Source organism: Coptis chinensis, chromosome 8 (genome assembly GCF_015680905.1).
Source record: "Coptis chinensis isolate HL-2020 chromosome 8, ASM1568090v1, whole genome shotgun sequence".
Lineage (NCBI taxonomy): Eukaryota > Viridiplantae > Streptophyta > Magnoliopsida > Ranunculales > Ranunculaceae > Coptis > Coptis chinensis.
In genome coordinates, this window is record NC_141463.1 from 6,849,238 (window position 1) to 6,874,363 (window position 25,126).

General features: G+C 37.1%; 2 protein-coding genes, 1 long non-coding RNA gene and 2 pseudogenes across 4 annotated transcripts; 3 read left to right on the plus strand and 2 right to left on the minus strand.

Moving 5' to 3' along the window:
- Positions 1 to 937: 937 nt before the first annotated feature.
- On the minus strand, positions 938 to 7,040 carry LOC147479601 (protein FAR-RED IMPAIRED RESPONSE 1-like; annotated as a pseudogene).
- A 1,850-nt stretch (positions 7,041 to 8,890) lies between these two features.
- LOC147479602 (AT-rich interactive domain protein) lies at positions 8,891 to 10,443 on the plus strand. The gene is given in 3 exon segments (XM_086581135.1): positions 8,891 to 9,269; positions 9,272 to 9,315; positions 10,051 to 10,443. Coding segments are annotated over 3 exon segments (558 nt in total). The 5' UTR covers positions 8,891 to 8,929; the 3' UTR covers positions 10,225 to 10,443.
- LOC147479603 (Bifunctional inhibitor/lipid-transfer protein/seed storage 2S albumin superfamily protein) lies at positions 10,159 to 13,194 on the minus strand. Its single transcript, XM_086581134.1, has 3 exons — positions 12,855 to 13,194; positions 12,496 to 12,627; positions 10,159 to 11,958 (listed from the first exon to the last, which is right to left on the minus strand). The coding sequence occupies exons 1-3, from the start codon at positions 13,192 to 13,194 to the stop codon at positions 11,810 to 11,812; spliced, it is 621 nt and encodes a 206-aa protein (XP_086437260.1). The 3' UTR covers positions 10,159 to 11,809.
- LOC147479604 (uncharacterized) lies at positions 11,951 to 17,282 on the plus strand. Its single transcript, XR_015206595.1, has 4 exons — positions 11,951 to 12,120; positions 12,209 to 14,388; positions 16,706 to 16,761; positions 16,857 to 17,282. It is a non-coding gene; the product is annotated as an uncharacterized LOC147479604 (long non-coding RNA).
- A 265-nt stretch (positions 17,283 to 17,547) lies between these two features.
- LOC147479605 (serine/threonine-protein kinase PCRK1-like) lies at positions 17,548 to 23,695 on the plus strand (annotated as a pseudogene). Its single transcript, XR_015206593.1, has 8 exons — positions 17,548 to 17,793; positions 18,667 to 19,312; positions 19,862 to 20,122; positions 20,240 to 20,362; positions 20,726 to 21,977; positions 22,084 to 22,719; positions 22,858 to 22,939; positions 23,438 to 23,695. The product of XR_015206593.1 is annotated as a serine/threonine-protein kinase PCRK1-like (transcript).
- Positions 23,696 to 25,126: the final 1,431 nt, after the last annotated feature.

The window sequence follows — 25,126 nt, forward strand, 5'->3', positions numbered from 1 at the left end:
GACTGTAGTGCATAGAAAGTTACAGGCTAGAGCTATCATCGCCCCTTTCGGAAGTTTTACAATACAAATTTGAAATCATGGTTATTGACATTACAAATTACAAGCTGCAGTACAATATAGTTTGGACGGTTTCTGACAGTGTGGCTTTAATTTTAATTTCTGACAGTGCAATATCCTTAACTAGGAAGCAACAAATGTAAAAACAGAAATGACGGACTAAGAGAATAAACACTAAGGTTACCTAGAATGAAATATGTTAAGAATCAACAACAATCTTTTTCCAAATAACCAAAGGTCTCTAACATGATTCACAATTCACACATGAGTTCAGTGAAACACAAACAGCTACGACATGGCCAGCAGACCTGTGTCTATCTTCTTAAACTGATACTTAAAATTCTCAACCATGCTAAGAGACAAAACTCAAGTGCAAATAGACAAACTCAAGTGCAAAGAGACAAACTGCTCTCGTTCTTTCCCTATCACACGTACGTCTTCCATACAGTTTTACTTTCGACTAACTCTCATTCTTCATTCATGCCTACTAAATGCTTCCACCAAACTCCATAAGTTCTGCTCCACCAATCATATCCTACGTACCAAGAATATAAATCCAATTCATTGAAACAACTTAAAAAAAAAAAAAAAAAAAAAAAACAACAACAATAAACTATGATAAATAGAAACCTTTAATGGAATGCTTTCTTGTGTCTCGCCCGACTCCATAACTTCCGATCCACCAATTGGGTCCTACATATAACGTAAAATTCATATAAATGCGCAAATAGCTAAAAAAAAAAGTAAAATCATTAAGGTTGTTTGCTAACCTTCTCCAAATCTAAATCATTAATTGTTTTTTCAATTGCGCTCGTCTCTTTCTTCTTCTTTCTTGGTTCATTTTAGTGACTTATTCTCGCTTCCCCTCTTTCTTCTTCTTTTATTGCAACTTTTTAACAGCTTGTTCTACCTTGCTTGTCTTCTGCTTGAAAGGTGGACGACCTGCACCACGAACTAATTGAGGACTACGAATAAGGCCATTATCCTTAGTTGTAGTATGAACATTACCACTAGTTTCACATGCAATAGGCTGATCACTTCCACATGCAATAGGCTGACTACTCGCACATGCTCCTTCGCCTTTCTTTAGTTCATTATTCAAGCCCTTAATCTACTTCATAATAATATTTGTCTTATCTTCATTGTCGGTTGCCAAGTTTGTTGTTTCATAGAAGGCATTACACATCCTATCAAAACGTTCATTCTCAGGGTTTTGCATCCAATCAAAGGAACTGATTTTAACCTTTGTATGACACCTCTTTACATCTTTCCTCCATCGATGAAGAATGTACTTTTCAGGTATATTTTGAATATTTTTCTGAATCAATACGACAATAATGTATTTACATAAGATTCCTCTAAACTCAAACAAGCGACAATTGCACTTGATGTCACTGTCATCTGGGTTAAAGCAAACTGTAAAAGTAAGTTGTAGATTTACCTCTCCAACCATAACATATTCGGAAATTTCATACGCCTCAATGCCACATTCCTTTTTAACCGAAGACACGTCACAGTAGAGCTTCCCCGTTAACTCTTTCTGAAACTCTTTGAATTTTCCAGTTGTATAAGCATCCTGAAATTGTTTCTCAATTTTATAGTGAGTAATACATGTGTCACACCGCGAATTTCGACAGAATTCGGAAAAACATTATTTGTCCCCGACTCTTCGATATCCGAGGTGTGACTCATATCCACTCCCAAAAAACCCATAAAAACGGTTTTAAAATATGTGTGGATAATTAAAACCAATAAAAATTTTAACTTAAACAATGGTCATCTTCATTACCAAAAACAATTTACAAATGAAAATGCAAATAACCTTTTCTCAACCGAAAATCTATATCACCTCAAGGAAAAACAAAACTTATCCCGAGATGCAATGCTAACGCAAAACCACAAACTTGTTCCAATCTTCTTCATCACTAAACCTCATGTCAAGACTTATCAACTATGTTCATTTAATGAACACACCCGATAAGCAAACATGCAAATCGGTTCGATTATAAACAATCTTTGGTGTGAGTAGCCCTAAATATAACATATAATATATATATATATATATATATATATATATATATATATATATATATATATATATATATACACAAAACCATACGGCAGCTTAGTTCCTCCATCGAAGCCTTTTAACTTTCAACGACTAATATAACATCCTTAAGAATAATAATTAAGGTAGGTAGTTCCTCGAAGCGCCTTAACTTCCCACTAACCACACAACAAACTATACACATAATAAATAAGGCATGTAGTTCCTCCATCGAGGTTTTTAGGTTCAACTAAACAAATAACCAAACAAACATATTATATCGTGCACCTCATTTCATGCTCAATCACGCGAGTGGGTCGCTCTCTCCAAGTAATTAGTTTGACCCACCCTTCGCAAAACCATATATGATCATCTATCTACGGATACATCATTAACAAACATATTACCATAATTATATTAATTAAGGTTTTCTTTCGTGTCCCTAAAATCACGTCGTGTCTATGTCTTACCTAGTTTTCCGGCTACCACAATCGCTACCCAACGCCCGAACATGTACATCCACATGCCTCCCCTTATATAATGAACCACTCCGTGGCGTAACCACCCCGGCGGGATGCCGCGACACCGTGTAAATCCTCACACGCGAGCAATTATGTAAGTAATGCCACTATTCGCATAAAATATCGCGCATCATCGTTCTATTTTGCGAACGGAATAATCAAGCCACTATTCGGCTTCGCCAGGGAGGCCATTCGAATTTTATCGAACGCCGGAAGGGCAGCGCCCAAGGCCATTCGGATTAACTGAAACGCCCGGAAGGGCGCCCGAAGGCCATTCGGTCTTAAAGCGCGCGGAAGGGCCAATCACATGAGTTGTGGTAGTCGGGGTTCTAGGATTTTCGTTTCGTAATTTATTCAGTGTCATCGTTAATGACTCATAAACATTCCACTATATCACGTCGCGGTCAATTACCTTATTGCACTAAGCCACGATAATTAGAAATATCTCAATTATATCACCTAACCGCTTTCATACTTTCACGCCAATATATTATTGCACTATACCACACTCCCCCGTGGGCAAATATTCACCAATACTATGCTACCTCATAAGTAGCATCTCACATATATAACAATGGGCGTTTATATACATTCCTCCAAAAATATTACATTAATATATATATCCCAACATATTATATCATGTCACAATGCTTCAACGTGATCGCATACATCTTTATTATAACGTATTAGGAATATAATGTCTCCTAACATATCAATATCGTCACGTGTCAAAAAAAATACACAACATCAAGGTCAAATCTTTCTTAGATAATGACCACCAAATTATACAAGCTTCCATTTTATTTTTATTACTATATGTGTCCATATAATATACACATAAAACGTGAATACAAATAAACGATCCACACCCACAATCAAAGCCCAATATATATGCTTTACACACTACTTCTCACATCAAATCTAAATTAGATAATGACCAACCAAGTTATACAATCTCAACAATATTTTATTACTATATTTATCCATATAATCAAATATGTGAAAAACTGGAAAAGTCAACATTCCCAGTCAACGGTCAAAGTCAACGGTCAACAGCCAAAGTCAACGGTCAACGGTCAAAGGTCAACCCATCATGGTCAAGGTCAAACTCAACATGTCATGGTCAAAGTCAAAGTCAACATGTCCTGGTCAAAGTCAAAGTCAACCGTCAAAGTCAACGGTCGATGGTCAAAGTCAATTCATCATTGTCAAAGTCAAACCGTATGCGTTTCCGGGTGTTCGACGTGTTCGGTCATAGCCGGGGTTCATGGCTAAGGTCAAAGGTGCATGGCTCATGGGCTCATGACCAAGGTCATAGTCCGGACCTAACTGGCCAAGCCCAAACCTTAGAACCCGAAAGTTTAAACATTTAGAGATCCACTTAGATCTATTTTAAGTCCAATGGACTGGTCCCAAACAATATTAGAAACGGGCCCAAAACTTTAGGACCGAATCGAATCGCCCAAACAGCTAATTAGTTTGGCCCAAATCCAGAATAGAACTTCGGCCCACAACTAACACTAAAAAAAATTTCGGTCCAACCACTATTTGAAATTTCGCCAAGCCAATAAAACATTTCGCCCAACAACTTAACTAAAACCGCCAAACCAAACTAATGTTTTGGCCCAAATAACTTAACCCACACCCGGCCCAACCCAAACGACTAAAGCGCAAAGCCCAAATTCGGTCATCTTCCCCATCGGTTCTCCTCCTCCTCCACCAACCAAACCGACCGGCCACCACCACCACTAATCCCTCTTCTCATACATATCGGTTTTACACTAAATCCAAAACCAAACAACATTTGTTAAAACAAAACCCCAAATCCTACAATCCAACCCTCACCCAAAACTAGATCTACAAGATTTTTCTCCGCCATTAATGTTTTTGGAGCTTTGGCCCCCCTTTAAAACCCACTCAACCAACATTCCCACATACATCAACCACCCACCAAATCAAACAAAACCGTTCAAACCATTTTAAAACGATAACAACCAATCCCAATTATCCGCGAAGAATGGCGATGCGCCATTGACAAGTCTTAGGAGCTTCCACCAAGCTTCCCAAAGACCCATTCGGCACAACAATTTCATAAAATGCATACACTACCCCACTTCAACCCATCATCACCTTTCAAACCAAACTTAAAAATAGCAACCCAACCAACAAATTCGTGACCCGACCCAAAATGTGTCATTAACGCCTCCAAGCTTCATCGCCCCAAACTATAATGCTCGACCCTCATCGGTCCAACACTCCACCACGCCCACCTAACCTCATCCAATCAACCAAATAAAATGCAGTTCCAAATCACAACCACTAGTCCAGTTCACAAAAAAAAATAAAAACATAACGATTTATTGATTTCACTTAAAAGCCGCCATTAACGCTTCTGTCGAAAAACCCTTTCGACCAAATTTAAGTTCAGAGTTCAAATGATGTTTCAAAAAATACAGTTTAACCAATATATTTTTAACAACAACGATCTTAACGACAATAACATAAAATGAACCAAAACATAAAATCTAAACTTTTAACGGTATATTGGGTTTATTACGAAAACTATAATCCGGTGAAATAGCAAAATAGCTACTCACCAGATGAAAAATATTTTACAACTTCGAATCCTCCTAGCCCGATTCCTTTTCTCATCTCCCACTCCCACCTCTATACAATCCAAATTTTCATGCTTGATGCCTCCATTTTCATTATTTTATTATCTTTAAAACCCTATTCTCTAGAAAAATGTGCTTATATACTTGGGTCCAAACCCAAGCCCAACCTGATTTTCGGGCCCAAAACCAGGCCCACGTATCCCGAGTCCAATCCGACGAATTTTTAAAATAAATAATTTAATTAATTAATAAATAGAAAAATACCTATTAAAAAATACGGGCGTTACAACATGGGACCCGGGAGTTGAAGGAATTAAAATCTTCTTGGTTTTCTTTCTCAGCCTTGCTCCGTAATGAATTCTCATATTGCTCGACAAATTGTTTCAAAGTAGTCTTCGAATTGACATACCCGTCAAAAAATGCATTCATGCTCTCACTTCTTTGAGTACTTGACATTCCTGCCCAAAAAATATCTTTTACAAACGCAGGAACCCAACGACGACTCTCCTTATACAAACCATCTAACCATCTATTTTCCTTAAGATCATACTTCTCAATAAACTTGTTCCATCTTCCTTCGAATTCGGTGGTTGTTAAGGAATTATAAATAGTTTGTTGCATCGCAAACTTAATTGCCTCGTACTTCTTATGAGCCCGTAATTTTTGAGGTAACTTTTTCATGATGTGTCATATATACCACCTATGGTGTGCATTCGGAAACACAATTTCTATAGCATTTTGCATGGCTTTGTCCTGGTCTGTAATTATTGCATTAGGAGCATGACCACCCATACAACCAAGCCAAGTCTGAAAAACCCAAGAAAAAGTCTTGGTGTCTTCAGGCGATATTAAAGCACAACCTAATAAGATTGATTGGCCGTGATGATTCACACCCACAAAAGGAGCAAACGGCATGGCATGTCATACTTATTAGTTAAGTAAGTTGTGTCAAACGTGATCACATCACCAAAATCCTCATATGCTGCTCTGCTCCTTGCGTCTACCCAAAATAAATTACTTATTCTACCATTGTCATCTAAATCCATGAGGAAGTAGAAGTTAGAATTATCTGCTTGCATTTTTCTAATTTCGTAAGTAGTTACCAACGCAAATATAAACTACAACATCCCCATTGTCAAGCCTTAACCGTCTGGATTTCTCAACATAATTACGACAATCTTTACCTAAATACGGAAGTTTATCAAGTCCACCCGCTTCCACCGCCAAAGAAGAATAGCTTTTGTTTGGGCGAATACACGCTTGATCATTTATCTCAAGTTTTCTTTTGACATCGGTTCAATTTGATTTTTTTCTTATGAAATATATCGGACTTTCCTAGACTCAAACCATGATTATGATCAAGTACTACGGATGTCACCCGCCACTTTCCATTAGAATCTAAAGCAGCTCTAAGCTTCGCATTACATTGGGTTTTGGTAACTGGATGCAATTTGAAAGCATTTCTTGAAGTGCTCTCTGTCTTACCTGATTGAGAACATGTAAAAAACACCCATCGAACCACCCCATCATCTCCTTTCGACGAAGACCTTTTCTTTATTGGAAACCCATTCTCGATTACCGTTGTATTTTAGTGTAATATTCAAACAATCTTCATTAGATGGGGACCTGCAGATCAAACACCATTCCTATTTCTGGATCTCCCACTTTTTCTTCTTGAACAAATTCATTCTCTATACCCACATCAACACCAATTGTATCTTTGAATTCTTTATCATTGATGCCCTCATTCTCATGCATTTCTATACTTATATTGTCAAATTCAGAAATTTCTGGCTCCATTCATGAAAGAAAGAAGTAAAACAATTACAAATAATTAAAACTTGGGTATATTACAATCAATAATAACTTAGGTGTTATTTGGTGCGTTTTTTTTTAGTTTGGAAAAGAAGGGATGGGAGAGGGAGAGAGAGAGCGCGCAAAGGTAAGGGGTTTTTATTGCCCTATTTTATCGTAGAAACGAAAAAAAAAATGGTATGTTTGACTTTTGCTACGTGGACATGACACGTCACCAACCACCTCAATGTGTTGGTTGACTGTGTCGATATTCTGTGTCAGTGTAGTATTATTCATAGAGAGAGGAGAGGCATCGAGTGGTAAGGGGCGTAAGAAGTGAGCTAAATAAATTTTATGTAATATGATATGTTTTGGATCATTTTAGATATTAGATCATAATCATAGATTTTGGATTGCACAATTCTTAATTTATTTAATTTCTTTAATTTCTTAGATTTTGGATAAAAAATCTTAATTTCTTCAATTGCACAATTCTTAATTTTTTAACTTCTATGCACAATTCCTAATTTTTAGAAAAAAAGTGCATCATGTATAATTTTTTTAATGTGTTGGCAAAACCGCGCCATAGAAGCCCACTTAGCAACCCAAGCCCATACGGTGTTGGAAAAACTGTACGATTTTGCCAAAATCGCGTGAGAGATTTGGTACAACACCAAAGCTGAAACCAAATATTGGTCGATTTGGTGTTTGGTTTGGTGTTTTCATCAACATGTGACTCTCCTGAAGTTGAAAAAACACCAAATTGTTGATGAAACAATTTGGCATCAATAATTTGGTATTTGATGCAAGGAAAGTATCACTCTTAGGATAAAAAAATGAGTCCAATGGCTCATTATCCTCAAAAATAAAATGTGAAAAATCGAAACCTGGATGCTAAAGTCAATAGATTTTATTTCTCTCATCATTAAATTCCCTATATATAAAAGGAATTTATATATATAAAGGGGAATTTATGATAGAGAAAAATATCTAATATTTTTTCCTCAAAGAACAATTTCTATTTTTAAGGAATAAGAAGCCACTTTAGCTCTACTTTTAAGGGGATAAAAATTGGAGTCATTGGACTCAATTCTTTAAATATGCTATTAAGGGAAAATAATTAACAATTTTGGTTGACTGGAACGGTGTTAGATTATAATCTTATATCGGGCAAAGATATAGATGTAAGATTAAAATGCAAAGAATGTATAGACTATATGCTGAAAATGCATTGAACTAACCTTTAATTAACTGCACCAAATGCATGCAAATGACAAATAGTTGCAAATGGCATGTGATTGTATTGCATCCGATTATATTGCATCCAATATAACTTACTTGTTTGGATATGGTAAACCCAAGGCAAAATGATGTAAAATATTGTTAGTTACATTATCCCACTATTTTTTCACATCTTATAAACAACAAAATTGGTTTTACAGTGGTTTAAACTTTTATTTATTTTATTTTATAGTGCAATAATTTAGATGAGTGACTTGTTGCATCAACCGCCAACTATTTGCATTTTTTCTACCAAACACTGTTTTGAAAATAAAATAGGGATCTCACGGTTTATCATGGAAATAAAAGTGCAATTAATATTAATATATTTTTTTACTCATACATTAAAAGCGAAAATAAAAATATATGTTTTTTTCAAATCGAACCAAACCGAGGTTCAAAAGCATATAGGCATCTGCTAAGTCGGGATACTTGGAAATCGCCATCGATATTTGCTTTCTAAAGTGGCTTGAACAGGGCCTTGCGCTTTGAATAGAGTTTAAAAGGCCCTAGATGGGGATTATGGGCCTGTTCAATTTGGGCCCAAACTAACCCAGTTTTCACACCCTCTTATCCTCTGATGCCAGTTGGAAAGCAATTCCATCCAATCAAAAATGGCGCTAAACATAGCCATTAACGGTGCTTACACTAGAAACCATTTCTCACTCCACCACAACCAACAACCCCTATACTCAAAAACACCATCTCTTTCTTCTCTAACAAGAAAAACTACACCTTCTCATATAACTACAAATGCAAAGAAGTTATCTTCAAGAACAGGAAGGTTTGATAGCAAAAACAAGAAAGCTGATAGTGGAATCTCTACTACAACTAGACAAGAAGAAGAAGTTTTAAATTTTGAAGATATTGATGATGAAGTTGATGATGGATATTTCTTGCCTGAACTTCCTGGTGATAAGCCTGATCCTTTTGAAGGAAGCCAATGGGATGCTCTTGGTTTTTTGTTCAGTATCTGTGGGCTTTCGGTATCGTCTTCGCGGTAAATGTTCTTCGTTTTTGTGTGATCATTATAGCTGTATGACAAGTTTTCAGATTTCCAATTGCGTCTGTCCTGACAAGGACATGCCTTCCTTCCTTCCTTCAACCACTAAGTGAGAACGCCGATATGATAATGGTTCTTCAGAAAGATAGGGTAGTAACAAAATGTACAAGTTGAAATCGATCATGCTTCATGATAGACAGACATGGGATATCTTTTTCATCCTTTTTCTTAGTCTAAGGTGATGGCATGGAAATTGTTTCCAAGTTACTGCCGTTTCTCTTGGAATTAACAAAAATATTTTTTTGGAAAAGCATAGAGCATGTACATATAAACAGGTCATTTCGCACCTATTAGGTGTATGTGTATGTGTATGTGTTGACTAGAACTGAGATTAGAAATAAAACAATAAGAATTTGCAATACCTCAATTCTTCAGTCGTAGAAAATCTCTAGAATAAATAACAGAGTAAGTAATTCCCATAAGCCGTATGTTGAGTTTGATTTGTCATTCTTGTTGGTGGAGTAGTAGTCTCAAACTATAATCGGAATTGCTAATCTTGCATGATATTGTTAGACATTTATTTGCAAATCCGTGCACGTAGATCTTGGTCAAAATATTTATCCTGCTTGTTTTATTTCCTTTCAATTGTTTACTTTTGACCATGCTAGGTGGTTGCAAAGCCATATAGAAACACTGAAGTTAATAATAGGTTTTCCCTGTTTATTCTGGTAGCTAATTGGTTGTGGGATTGCTGTCGCCACTTACAATGAAGGAGCCACAGACTTTAAGCAGACTCCTGCATTCAAGGAGTCAATCCAATCCCGTGAATTGTTGGAAGAGCCAGAGGCATCCGACGCAGATGTTTTTGAGGCCAATCCTACTGAAGACGCACCCAGTTTAGATTGATCAATTGAGACAGATCCAAACTATATGTTGACCTTCAGTGCTTGAGATGATTCTGGAAAAAAAGTATGCAACTTGAGGTATTCTGAACATGTCTGAATGTACTAGTACTGTCTGTGATATGTAATTACTTCTTTTTTTGTGTTTGTATTGTATTGATGTATGAAAGTTTAGTTATATTTTTCCTTATAAAAGTTCTAAATGTCAAGGTTATTTTATCTATGCCCATCAGATGTTTATGTCCCGTGACCAACCCATGTTGTAGATTGTCATACATAGGATGTAGGTACACCTGTTTGAAGGGTCCTATAGAACCGATACAATCACCTATACAAGAACTTGCCTTTATGAAGTGAATCTGAACACCTTCTCTACACATTTTGATCTTCAGTCATCTTCTAATAATTTCCTGGACTACGTATGATTGTACGGTTGGAAACACCTAAATAATTGTATTGGTGCATGAGATGTTCAAGTTAGATCGCATCGTGGTTCCTTGTACCTTCGTATGTGGACTATGTAAACGACATAGAGGTTGAATTTAGAGGTTCTCCCGACTTGTGTAATTCTTTCTAAACATGATGGTCATTTTCGTTGTGAATCTTTTTGTCATTTAGCTCTATGTGAGTTATATACCATCAGCTGTCCGGACCTTTTCTCAACTTTTCAAAGCCTTTTTTACTTGCAAGGTTGCACCGAAATACACATTACTGGTGTCATCATTATAATTGTTATACATTCAAACATAATGTGATATCAGACCAATCTAAAACACATTTATTATACAGTCTTTCTTCCCCCTTTCGTAGTATTATTACTGAATCGTCTTATCATCCTTACTCCATATTATTCACTCCAGCAAGCTGTATCATGAATGCTGAATGTCAAATCCCTAAGTTATGGCTTTGGTTCCTAGATGCTGGTAAGATGATACTTGCACATCCTTTTAAACCAACCAGTACAGTGGTCTTTTATTACAGTTAATCTGAGACAGTTTCGCGTCTCTAAACTGGTCGTCTTCAAAATTCCACTGATCTATATTTATTCGGATCTTATTTCTCATAATATTCTCAAAACTTTAAAAGTTCTCTTTTGAGCTTATTTGGTTTCTCCCCTGCTTGGTATATTGTAGAAGATCATAGTCTGCAACTTTTGGTATTATGGAATCAAAAGTTGATTACTTTTTGCCACCTGAGGAATGTATGTTGCTGTTGCCTCTTAGCTCGTTGCATTCCCTTCCCATTGTTTAAACCATTTATAAAATAAAAACTTCTTTAAGATTCTTTTGTTGTGTTACTCCGCATAGCTCTCTCAGTCATCCTGCAATCTTTTGTAAAATACTTTGCCAGGTCCTTAGCCTGCATCTTTTGTAATCATCATACATTTAGTGTCCTCTTTTAAAATGCAAAATTTTTGTGTAAATGTATTGCCCATTAGCAATTTAGCATTTGTGGTCATTGTTCAATGAGAAAACATGATATTTGAGTAAGGCCTGAGTGCCAAAGTATAATCACATGATAGTCTGATTGAATTTCAAACAGTTGCACCAGTTAACTAAGAAAAGTTAAAGTCATAACTCATAAGCACACTAGAAGAACAAACTTACAACTCCTAGCATAATAAAAGTTGTGACTGCTGCAACCATTATGCTCCCGTCAGTTTGGAACTTTGCACTGGCACTCTGACTGTTTCCAAATCTGGCTCTTGATGCTGGTGGCAATGCTACTACTGGGGAGACTGAAGATTAAATGGAAGAGCATAAGAAGTTAAGCTTGCTAATATATGTAGATTCATTGGTGTTCGGTTCAATTTCCTAGTGAGAGAGACACTTTGCATAATCAAGGTTTAGCATCAGAGATCTTGATGGACAAGCCAATGTAGCAGGCTGTAGTATATTGTGTATGCCCTCCTGATCGAGTTCCGTTTTGTGCTTCTTTCATTTTATTTTTCTTGGCTATAATAATGATGAATATTATTACTATTACAGTCTGTTAGTATAATTACTGCTACTACTGCAAAATGGAAGATCGAAGATGCTTTTTAACTTTTAAGCACATGGCAGCATGGAATTGGAAACACTGGACGGGGGTTATCTTATTGGAGAATTTCTGTTTAGGTCAGAAAGTTGTAAGATATCAATGTTTGGGTTGTCTTTTGTATTGCTCTTTAGCTTCTTGCTAAAGACTTTGTATTTCCGTTTTCTATAGATCAAATAATTTACTGATCAAATGATAAATCAAATTGTAAGATTTAAAGTTTGTATTGATCACCCACCAGCTGCAGAAGTGTTTTTCTCAGCGCCTATAGGAATTGGAGATTGTAGCATATCACTGGTTGTAGGAGGATTTGTTTCGGCCCCTTTTGAAAATGGAGATTGAGGCGAATCAGGGGCTGTCGAAATCAACCCTGCAGCAAAACCAATAATTTGTTAAGGATGGTGAGATGACACTGTAGAGGAATATTATAAAACATTTCGACTGAAACAATAAATATAAACATCATCTGTAAAAGATGAGCCAACTCCTTGACTGCTACTAAGACTGATATCAACCATCAGGAAAAGTCCATTATTAGAACTCTAAGTACTACACATTTGGTGTTATATGGTAGTAAAGTTGGTAGTTGAGTACCACCTGAGCAAGTAGAGATGTTCATTGCAAGGCTGCAAAGAAGAGGCAGCTGCAGCGCAAGAGTCTGATTTATAGGGAAAGAGATAAACCGGGGATCATTGAGCAAACTGCAGAGGCAGTTGGGCTGCTGATCATAGATGTCAGTGAGACCATCACAGCACATCTGCCCTGGATTTGGCATGGATCCCTGCATGAATGGTGCACAAGATACAAGTGGCAGCAATCGAGGTCCACAGTCCAAGTCAGGAGTTAATGCCAGCGAGTCCGAGTCCTGGGTGTAAGCAGTGGGAGTTAAAATTAGGAGCAATGGTATAAAAGAGAGAATAGAAAAATTAGAAGCCATGGTGTCTGATTCTGGAGAGTACTGGGATTTTTTGTTGTCAAGAGACTAGATTATTAAGTCTTAATGGATGAAGATGCACTCTTAGGGTGTGACTTGCTACATGCCCGTTGCATGTTTTTTTAGTACATCTCTCTCATAACACACACTACCTGTGGAATCCCATTGAGTTTATGTACTAGCGTAACTGACTTGATCCACAAAAAAATTCGTGTTTTCATACAAGCAAAACAATGCTCTGAGTTGCATTTACCAAGATAAAAACTGGGCTCCTCAGTGCCTAAGAGAGATCACTAGAAAAGTGTGATTTTGAGATATACACAGATTCTTGAGATCTAGAAAGGCACATGTCATGTATGGGTGCGTAGCTGCTTTGGAGGGTGTTTGCACCAAAATGTTCATTGAGCTGTATGACTGTATCTTATCCTTTTCTTCTTCTTTTTTTGAGCAAGTATGTTAACCTTATCAATTGAAAAGATATGAGTGCTCATTTTGGATTAGAAAAATGTGACAATTTGGTGGAATGAATATAGTTGAGGTAGCTACTGCTCAAGGAGTCAAGGGAAACACCTAATACACCTTCAAGACAAGGCTTTATTCGTGCAGCATTGGTGGCTAATTAGCATTCCTCGCAGTTTTTTGTTACGGATAATTGGGAGAGCCGGAGAGTAAGAGATGTGGTAAAACAGAGTATATGTACAAATTTTCAAATATTCTTATCGTACAATATTATGTTTATTTTGATATTGAGTATGAACTATGAAGTATGTACTGACTTTAGATGTTGCAGCATAATGTCATCGACACAATGAGTGTAGAATCCATGCCTATTTACCAATTACCATCATAACATCATAACATCATAACGTTGAGTTACAATTGCAAAATTACTAAAGAAATCATTCCTGATCGACCTCCTCATTTTTTTTATTTTGACACACTAACAAGGCAACAATTGTTCTCTGCTCTCTCTCAATAAAACTAATCAATCAATGGCAAACCCAATTAGACAAAGAAAAAACAAATAATTTAAAGAGTGGTGTCTCAAAAGTCAAAACTACCAAAACAATATTAAACCGTTATGAAGTAGCCAATTGGAAAACCACAAGATATTTGTTTATCCCGTAAATCTCTTAATCTGTATTAGTTTCAATCAATTTGCTGCCGCTGCAGTGCAATCCCTAGCTACATAGCCAGGTACTACACAGTTAAAAGTTAAAATAAATTATTCTACTCTATTCTCATAATCTCATGTATGTTTCATGCTATCTATTATCCAAAAATCATATACAACAGTTTTTATACTCTTGATTTCCAAAAACATAGGATCTCTTTTATTTTCAACAACAAACTTCGAATTAAAATCAGAATTATATTGTTTTAACTTATTCTTATCGATCAATCGTATCAGGAATCTGGATCAGACTTTTGTTTGGGCTGTCTTCTTATTCGGGCTAGGCAAATCCCAAACTCCTGACTCGATTCGGGTCACACAGAACTCACTCAGTGAACAATCTTTTATAAAATCTAATTCCCCAATGGCGGGGCCTTTTTCATTAAGCATTTCTTCCGTCGCTCAATTTCCCGCCTTGTTCAAAAACCCAGTTCGGATATGGGTGACGGTTGTACTATGGTGTGATTCCACTTCGTTTAAGTAGCTATCTAAAGATCCTAACTATGAGTAATTGATCCACCAAATCCTAACATTAAGGCATTTTCTGGAACGTTTGGTCGTGGATTCCGTATGAACAGAACTCCATAGTTAAGTGTGCTAAGGTGGGAGTAGTCCAAAATGGAGGACCTCCTGAGAAACTGCTGTTCGGAGTCCGAAAACCCCACATCGTTGGATGTACGCAGTGGCTAAGAGGGAATAGTATTGATGTACGTGGTATGATGAGGCAGGTCATTACAAAATGATATTAGTGTCGAATATGACTAAATCTTAAAGTGGTGGGATTGTGATATCTCTGGGCGTAGCCTCAAGGAAGAGGTATGATGGAAAAACGCCTAGCTCGGGTTTGGGTGACGGGTGCGCCACGGTGTAATCCTACTTTGTTTAGGCGGATGTCCAAAGATCCTGACTATGAGTAATTGATCTTCAAAATCCTAATGTCGAGGCCTTTTCCGGAATGTTTGGTTGTGGATTCCGTGGGAAACTTCACAGTTAAGCGTGCTAGGGGGGAGTAGTCCAAAGATGGATAACCTCCTAAGAAGCTGCTGTCCGAAGTCTAAAAACCCTACATTGTCGGAGGTCCGTAGTAGCTAAATGGGGATAGTATCAACGTGGTAGGATGGGGCGGATTGTTTCAGGGAAGGTAAATTTGTTAGAGCATCTTTAGGAGAGAAACCAATAAAACACCAAATATTTGAACCAAACCAAAAAAACACCAACTAACTTTAGGAGCGATATCAAATAGTTGACATCAAATGACGCGGTTTTGAATAAACCGTGCCGTATAGCCCACGCAATTTTCGCAAAACCGCTCCACAGAAACCCAAGCCCACGCGGTTTTTCAGAAACCATGCAATGTGTCGCACATCAACTTTATTTTTATTATCTTTTTAAATCTCTTGCGCCATTTTCGCAAAACCGTGTGATTGAAGCCCACACTCTAGCCCAAACCCATTTATCGGCGTCAAAGTTTACACAGAAAGAGGAAGAACGGGAAATTTTGGGGTTTCGAGGGGTGTGATGTAGTGTTATGCGAGGTTTGATCTAGTGGTTTAACAATACTAATTCACTTTTTGAGGGTTTTTGCTATAATGCTTTGCAAGGTTTGGTTGAGACAGAGAACTCATTTTCTTTTTTAATCAAATATTGAAGAAAAAAAAAAAGATTTACAGAAAATATATTTAGGCAAAGTGAAATCCAGGAACTCAATTTCTTTTGAAATAGAAATATGTGAACCAAACACAATTGTTTGGAGTTTGGACATATATGCACATTATTGTCCTTGGATTTTTCAAATGTAGCTGATAAAAGTGTAAAGATAAAAATAATAAATAATAAATTAAATGAAAGTAGAAGCAAATAGGGTTAACTAGATTAGCCAATTAAGATTTCCCCCCACTATATAGGAAATTAGGGTCTTCCTCCAAATATATCTAAAAAAAATACACTTTTAATTAGTATTGTCCTTGGATTTTTTATATATATATATATTTAGGGGAAAGACCCTAATTTTCCATCTAGTTGGGAAAAATCCTAAATTGACTGTGGTGGGGGTGGGACGGTGGGTAGTGTAATACTAGTTAACCCGAACAATATATTAGCTTTAATTTTGGTCATATCTATTGTCATTGTTGTGCCTGTTTATGTGCATAGAAGATGATTTACGCACACCTCAATGATCGTTGCAATTATTAGGGTGGGCTTTAACTGTATTAGGTACTAGCTCTTGGATTCATATAGATAACCACTATCGGCTGTTTGTATGTAAAATGTACGAGGAGGAGGATGAGTTGCCAAACCATAGATATCATTCAGTGCTTCTAACCATTCTGTTTGGTGCAGCTTCGGAGCTTCCCAAATATGTTGGCTATGTAAAATCCTTCTCATTGTGTAGCACGGTAAGATTGTGCATATATGTATCTTTTTAATCTGATTTTTGCGATTATATTTTCGAAGAAAGTTTGTGTTCACGTTTGATGTTGTTCACATGCAGATGGATCCTGGTTTCCAGTTTCAATACAATCACTATAAAATAATATGGTGATGTAACAAGTTCCAGATGGCTGCAGATCAATATAAGTATGTAACAAGTTGCAACTAAAATAATATGGGAATGTGAGTTGTGTCATCAATGATGCATGAGATGGCTTGTGAAATAACTTAACTGATATTAGTGAAGGCAGATCGAGGTCAATGAGAAACCTATCGCCTTCAATTGAGTAGTCATTAACATTTTTGATTAGGCAGGGAGTTGATCGATGTTTCTCCAAGGAACTTAATGTACAGTGTAATAATATCCCATAGTCATCTCCAAGATGGTAGAGGATGGCATGCTGGTAGAGGAGAAGTCTTTTCGAGTTATTATTGTTTTCACAAGATTGGTGTCTTCTTACATGTAGCAGTCAGAAGTTGGTACCAACTTCCGTTAAGTATTTTTTTATTAGAAGACGTGCGGATTATTGCTACAGTTATGGAAAATTAGCAGGCGGCAGGAGCTGTTGCTCACACCTTTTTTGAATAGATAAATTTCATTTAGACTTCCTAAAGCAAAGGATTAGCAGCTACTCGTTCTTGGCCGATAAAATATCGTGTTTTACCGAATTCGAAATGTCGCGTAATGCCTAGAATCTTACATATTCGGGTGTCTCATTATGGAGTGTCATTTTCAGCTGACGCATGCATACTCTTTGAAATCTCAGAAGGACAACACCTCAAAACCGTCTGTCAACTACTTCGAAAACAAGTCCATCATTTTTAAATGTGGTATAATAATAAGAAACTGAACCTTTCTCACCAATACATGTATCCATCTTCCGTCTGCCCTTGCCTAGTCAGCAGCCCATCAATTAAATAATAATAATAATTCCTTCCTCTCATTTCATTTCCCAGCAAAACCCGGAGCGGAGTTTATAGCTGCACTGACAAGTCAGGTTAGAAATAAGATGAATTGGTTTGGATTGCTAAATTTATTGACTGTTTGATTGAATTCGATTCTTTGGATTGTTTCTTCTAGTTTTATGTTGAATTTGATTATATGCAAGGAGCTCCTAGAGTAGAGTAGAGGCTTATGAATGGCAAAAGCAATCGTTTGAACAAATAATGAGCCAGGGTGAATGTGAGGAGGAAATGTAAAACAAATTGGATGTAAAAGGAAAACCAACTTTTAAGGGTTATAGTGTCCTATGGCCTCAAGGCGTGCTGAGACATGCCTAACCACTGATTATATGTAATTTAATTTTCTTATGTTCTGCAGCTATTTGTTTAGCAAAACTGAAAACTTTCATATTTCGTTGGTTTGGGTATAAGAAGGAAGAATTGTACTTCTTCTTTCAGTTTTACAGACAACAGGCCAGATGTAATACTAGATCATTTGTTTGTGTTAAATTACCAATTTCTCCGTAAACTCGAACTTATGTGAAGGGTCAATTCTATTCATATATGAGAGGAGGTCTCGGGGACATGTGAAGGACTGGACATCCTCACATGTCAATACTCTCCCTTAACAAGTGGTTATTGTTTTTATTTTTACAACATTTCAACCTGGTGGTAGGAGTTGAACCCGAGACCTTTTAGAAACCAGAGGTTCTGATACCATGTTAAATTGTCAATTTCTCTATAAGCTCGAACTTATGTGAAGGGTCAATTCTATTCATATATGAGAGGTCTCGGGGACATGTGAAGGACTGGACATCTTCACATGTCAACAGTTTGTTTGTTTTCTATAATTGTAAATGGTTGTGTATGTTGAATGTTCAATGCTCTATCAATGTTTTAACATTCATCAGTATCTCTATTCTTTTCAGGTACTTCTTCTTCTTCTTCGCTCGGGGCCCATTTCGCTGCTATATGCTAGTATTTATATATGGATAGTTCCAAGCAAGGTGGTCGATCTATTCTGTTATGTTGAACATTCCCTCCTCATCCAAATGACCTGATCCATTAGCCAATTTCTTTGTCCCTTTCCTTTTCTTGTTTCTACGCATCCCTTTTCTTCAAGTAAACAAAAATGAAGTGCTTTCATTTTTCAAATGGAGAAAAAAGAGATGATAGGAATAACAATGAAGATGGAACAAGCTTCTCAGCTGTTTCTAGGTTTTCCAAAGTCTCATGGGCTCGTTCTCTCAGTGTTGCTTCCAAAGGCATTGGCACTGCTGTACGTTCCGAATCTGATTATTATTCCAACACCAGCACCGCACCAGCAGAGACCTGCTTTCGACTCGGGCCGCATTTCATGACTTCTTGTCTCAGAGGAGAGCTAATCATCTGCGCATCTTTGCCTTCTCTGAGTTGAAATCCGCCACCAGAGGGTTTAGTCGGGGTTTGATGATTGGGGAAGGTGGCTTTGGTTGTGTCTACAAAGGTGTTGTCGCTGTTTCTGCTGATGATGCTGCCTCTGCCCCCTCTAAGATGGATGTTGCCGTCAAGCAGTTGAATCGCAACGGATTACAGGCAAGTAACTTCTCTTTTCTACACTCACCCCGATCCCCCTTTTATCAGTTCTTTCTTTTTTGTATCTTACCGTATATATGAGAAAGTCTTTGATTATAATTTTAGGCTGAGTCAGTAGGTATGAATTGTGCGACAATTTTATCATTTCATTGTTGTTGCTAATTTGAGAATCCTCTTGTAATAAGGTTTTTGTTTTACCAACAATGGCCGATTGAGTTCAATAAATTGGATTAAGAAAATCAGAATAGCATAGTGTGAAGAAAATAAATTGAGCAAATGGATGAAATTAAATTGGCAAAACAACATTTTGACAGGAAGCACCCTTTCACCTAGATTGAAGCCAAGATCTACTCAAAAGAAACAGAAACAACCAACCTCATGTAACTTGTTTATCACATAATATTATCTTTTTTAGTTTAGATTCTCACCAACTAATCCAATATGTGCTTATAATTTTATGTACCTTCTCTGTCTTTTATCTAAGCAGTCTGGTTTGTGTTTTTTAATTTGTCTAATAGTTTCTTTGTTATTTTAATTTCTAGTTTTCAGGGGCATAAAGAATGGATTACAGAAGTGAATTGTTTGGGTGTAGTAAAGCATCCAAATCTTGTCAAATTAGTGGGATATTGTGCTGAAGATGATGAGAGGGGTATTCAACGGCTTTTGGTATATGAGCTTATGCCTAATAAAAGCTTAGAGGATCATCTTCTTACTCGAGTACCACATCCACTTCCATGGCCAATGAGATTAAAAATTGTTTATGACGCTGCCCGTGGTTTAGCATATCTTCACGAAGAGATGGATTTTCAGGTGGGTTTTTGGAATCTACATGTTTGTATCAGATGTCTGTACTGTAGTATTTGATTTTCTTTTATTGTACCTTTCAACAGTTTTTCTGGCTTTTAATTTTGTTGTCTGTTAATGAAGCTTATATTTCGAGACTTTAAAACGTCAAACATCCTCTTGGACGAGGATTTCAATGCAAAGCTCTCAGACTTTGGATTAGCTAGGCAGGGACCATCAGAAGGACTTGGCCATGTTTCAACATCAGTAAGCTTTGTGACTTGTTATTTTACAATTGAATTGTTAGTATAATACAATCTCCTTGTTAATGTAGGAAATTCCTTGCAAGGGAAATAATATTACCTTATGTGCATGGTCTTAGGTCGGCATAGCATTAGTCAACCCTCCCTCCCTTTTTGCTCAGGGGAAATGAGTGGGAATAAATTCCATTTTGGTGAAGATCTCCTTGGTAAGGGTAGGGGTTACATTGTAATGGTTTTGGACCCACCCTCTCTTCTCTGTGCTGTGGAACAGCTCTCTACTGTTCCATGTTATATGTTGTACTAGTCACCATACTACTGTGCTAGTGCTGTGTCAGTATGTTTACTTCATTTTATTAATTTGAAACAGGTTGTGGGCACAGTAGGATATGCAGCTCCAGAGTATGTTCAAACAGGTAGGCTGACCACCAAGAGTGACGTATGGAGCTTTGGAGTGGTTCTCTACGAGCTCATAACAGGAAGACGTTCTGTGGATAGAAATTTACCGAGGAATGAGCAGAAACTATTGGAATGGGTGAAACCGTATGTATCAGGCCCAAAAGGATCCATGTGATTATGGACCCACTACTTGAAGGACGGTATTGCAGAAAATCAGCTCAGAAGCTTGTAGGGCTTGCTAACAAGTGTTTAATGAAGCAACCAAATTCCCGTCCTAAAATGAGCGAGGTGGTTGAGATTCTAGGACAGATTATTAGTGAGACGGCGTCGTCATCAGATGTTGCCGTTTCTCAGCCCATTGAAGAAGTTGAGACTGCAAAGCAAAAGGAAGACAATGTGCTCAATACGGACTCAACAAAACAAGGGAGTAGTTATCGGAGAGTTGTATTTGATCTAAAAAGAAATTGTCAGTTTAAGAAATAGATCTAGTGGCAGATTAGATTGGAGAAATTGGGCTCCTGTGGTGAGGACTTGGTGATAAGGGTTGTAAGTGAAGAAGAAGTGGGGTCCGTATCTTGTTTCTGGTAATGGCAAATATATGCTTTCAGTTGCAATCGAGGTGTTATTCATATTCTGCTTGAGAAGCTTTACTGTTGATAATTGATATGAAGGGATATGTGTGCCATTGCTGGGTGGGTATCCCTATTGTTATATTTGCGAAGTTTTGTAATTTGTCTTGCAATTTTTCGCGTTGTGGCATGGATGCTATATATTCAGTTACCTTTTCAGGGCTCCCTCCTCTGCTTCTATTGTTCTGTTCCATGTCAAGCATCATTTATTATGAAAAATACTTCCCTCAACCAGGCCCTTGGGGTTGAGGAAGCCCTCAACTGCCCTCTAATAACTACCGCGTGAACGTAGAGAAGCAGGAAAACTACTGAAGGGATTTAACCATATTCAATTTTTGAAATCCCAGGTAACACAAGTAGTCCATCTTTTACCCTTTTACCCTTTCACCCTTATCTTCTACCTCAATGATTAATTTGTCCTCTGGAAACCACAGTAACTAACTCACTCTACTAAACATCTCTTGCCAAACATCTGCACGAAATCGCTTTACAACCTATGACAATTGCCACAAAGTTGCCTGCATTTGGTTGTGCCATGGGTCATAGGAAACAAGATACAGTATACGGGTCACGTTTTCTTTGTGTTGACTACAGGTGGTACATGCCCCAGAATTTACATATGACGCCAGTTTTGAGCGTCTAGAAAATCAGATATATTTGTCATGCTTACTCTTTATTTCTGTAATGTAATTATATGTAGGTGATCTTGCAATTCCCCTCATTAGCGAAAAAAAGATCTTGTAATTCCCCTTCATTTCATTGGTGCTCAAATTTCCACAACAGTGATTTCGTACAGCTGACTCTGGGAGATTACAACTTTTGTCAAGGCATGCTGACATACTCCAGAAGGAATTTGATATCCAGTGGGACATTGTACGTTTTTGCTCTAAATTGTCACTTTGCTAGTTGGTCTTGTAAGGAATCTACCCATAATAAAATGGAAAACAAGATAACCTGTGAAAGTGTTCATCATAATGTGGTGTTGTGGGGCTAGCTTGGGAAAATCTTTCTCAACTCACTTGAGCATTTTTTATCCTTTAATTTGTGCACTAAATAGCGCGCAACAGCAACTAAAAAGTTGAGAATGCTCAATCAATCTGGTCATTTAAATGCTTCTTTTGACCCTTTCTTCTCTTTTGGTTGGTGAAATGAAAAGTGAGGTCCAACTAACAGTCTAAGGATATAGGATTTAAATTTCTACATGTCTAATACTAGGATGCTAGATAACAAGGAGAAGAGGGTTGGTAGTTTTGGGATCAAGAAGTCTTCTTCAAAGAGCTTACTACTTCCTGCAACAACAAGTTTAGCATCAATTGAATCATTATCAATGCCCCAAGTTAGTCATTCATATCTCTTTATTGGTGTCACCTTTCTTCTTGTATGCCTTATTTTTTCCAAATGATCTGCTATTTTATCAGAATCTTACTTCTTGTTATATAAAACTTCTCAGACTTGTGTTTTGTATTGGGAACAGGTTCATGAGATTGTTCTTTCAGCTGACTTACGATGTGTTGAGTGTCAAAAGAAAGTAGCCGCCGTGATTTCTAGAACGACTGGTAAACTTCTATTGACTGAGATTATATTGTTGCTATATATGGATATGAATTGAATAAGCGCTCAAAGAGTGAAAGCTCGACTAAGAATTTCAAGATCATAGAGTTAGAGGAAGCCTATGGAAAAGTAAGATTATGTAGTTGAAATTTGGGAATAAAATAGTCGGACTTGTTGGAAACCTGAATGATCTGAAGGTTGTCTTCAACAGGATTCAACTTATTAATAGATACAAATTCCAACAAGTCCAGCAAATCCCAAATGGATTGGCAGCACTTGTAACTAGGATCCATATAGACTTGAAACAAAAAAGCAGTTTCCCTTATGGACGTCGTCTCTAAAGTCTAAACTAAAACTTAAACCCCTGTAGATCATCCTTAATAAGTTTGCTTATAGTAGAATGCATCGTTGTTCTTCTACTAAATAAAATTAGATCCTATTACAATGTTACAATTATTGGCGAAATCAAATAACTGTGGTATCTGTGGTTTTTAATTGAGCAGGGGCAGAGTCTGTGATAGTGGATATATTGGAGAAGAAAGTCACACTAACATATAGAACTGGGATGAAAGAATCATCCAACCAAGTGGTTTCCATTAACAGGACCACGCCTTTGAAAATTATCAAGAACTTCTTGTACATGGTTAAGAGTTGAGTATACTGTATTAGAGTCTCTTGGTTTGTTTGGATCCGTAAAAAATGCTGTACTAAAGATCTACAGAGTAAATCTCAAAATATACTGTGTTTAATTTGCTGGGTAATATGTGCACTATGCATCATCTCGTATAAGCCTAGCCACACTTTCCCTGGATTGCTCCTCTGTGGGAACCATGTGCTAGATCCAAGATTGTTGTCTGCTTCAGCACAAAAATCACAGACTAAAGGAATGGTAAGGGAGGACCTCAACAGAGCTAAGTTATGAACTCGATCAGTGTCCGCAAGTGCTAAGAGCCACCACACGCTATGCGGCAGACCAGGCCAAAACAATATCCCATATTTTGGTTTTCATAATTAATCTTATATGTAGAATTTGGATAGGGGATATTGCATTCTTTGGTCATTCAGTGCCTAGAGATAAAAATCTTTCCATGAAAGAGAAGTGAGGTTCAATTTGTTGGACAATGTTGCAGAACATCTACATCACATCGCTTTTAGTATGTTGAATCTTTTATCCTTTTTGTAGATTCAAAATTTTGCAATAATAGATAGAATGTGGCTTGGGAGCTACAACCAATAAGTCGCTCAACTATAACTGTGTGTATCACTATATTTGTACCCCACAAACGACCATCGACCGTCATTGGATACCACTATAGTACCGCCCACTAATGGGCGGCATATATTCGTTGTACATTAGTGCAGCATACCTATGTTGCCACTAGTGGCCTACATACGGCTGCCCACAAAGATGGCACAATAAGCTAAATATAGCAGGTTCAGATTTAAATACATATTTGTCAAGATATGCTTTCACATTGAGTTTTTGGAAAAAATTTACATAATTAGGGAAAATATTATAACAATTAAAGAAATTATATTTCTTAGTCAATAAAACTTAACTTATTGCTTATCTATAAATACCCTATTTCATTTCAACAAAGAACTACGGACACGGATACTTGATTATAGTAAACACTTTGGATATGTAGGCAGCGTATAACCATCACCATGGTTCAATCTCTCACATACCACAAACGACTCTCCTTACAGATTCATTAGTGTGTTCGGGTGATTTATTGTCTGAACAATAACAATCAATGCTACAAGAGTTATTCATGATGTGATTGTTGGAGTTATCCCTCACATGAGGAAGAAGGAGAAAAACATTACTGTTCGTGTGAAGAGGTGTAAGCGCGCGCATGTGCTCAAATTGGTCGTGACCAAGACGCGCTCGAGCCTTTGCCGTGAAAAAGAAGATATTTTTTTTTCAGCCTCTCATAAAACATGTCTACTGGAAGTCTTGAATAGAAACCCAATTTTGAGAGCAATCAAAATTGAGAGAAAACTCTTGTAAAGATAAAAACTTGTAAGGAGAGAGGAGTGATCTAGTAAGTTGGAGAGACTTGAGAGGAGTGATTGTAATCTTCCTTCCCATACTTATAAAAGGATTAACTCTTATAGAAGTAGACATCATTGGCCAAACCACGGTACATCTTTGTATTGTGGTATGTTTTACTTGCTTTATATTTCTA

Coding starts and splice junctions, on each gene's coding strand:
- LOC147479603 (XM_086581134.1), bottom strand. CDS start 13,194: ATGGCTTCTAATTTTTCTATTCTCTCTTTTATACCATTGCTCCTAATT. Junction 12,628..12,854: donor GAACATCTCTACTTGCTCAG/GTGGTACTCAAC, acceptor GTTTTGCTGCAG/GGTTGATTTCGACAGCCCCT. Junction 11,959..12,495: donor GAAAAACACTTCTGCAGCTG/GTGGGTGATCAA, acceptor TTTAATCTTCAG/TCTCCCCAGTAGTAGCATTG.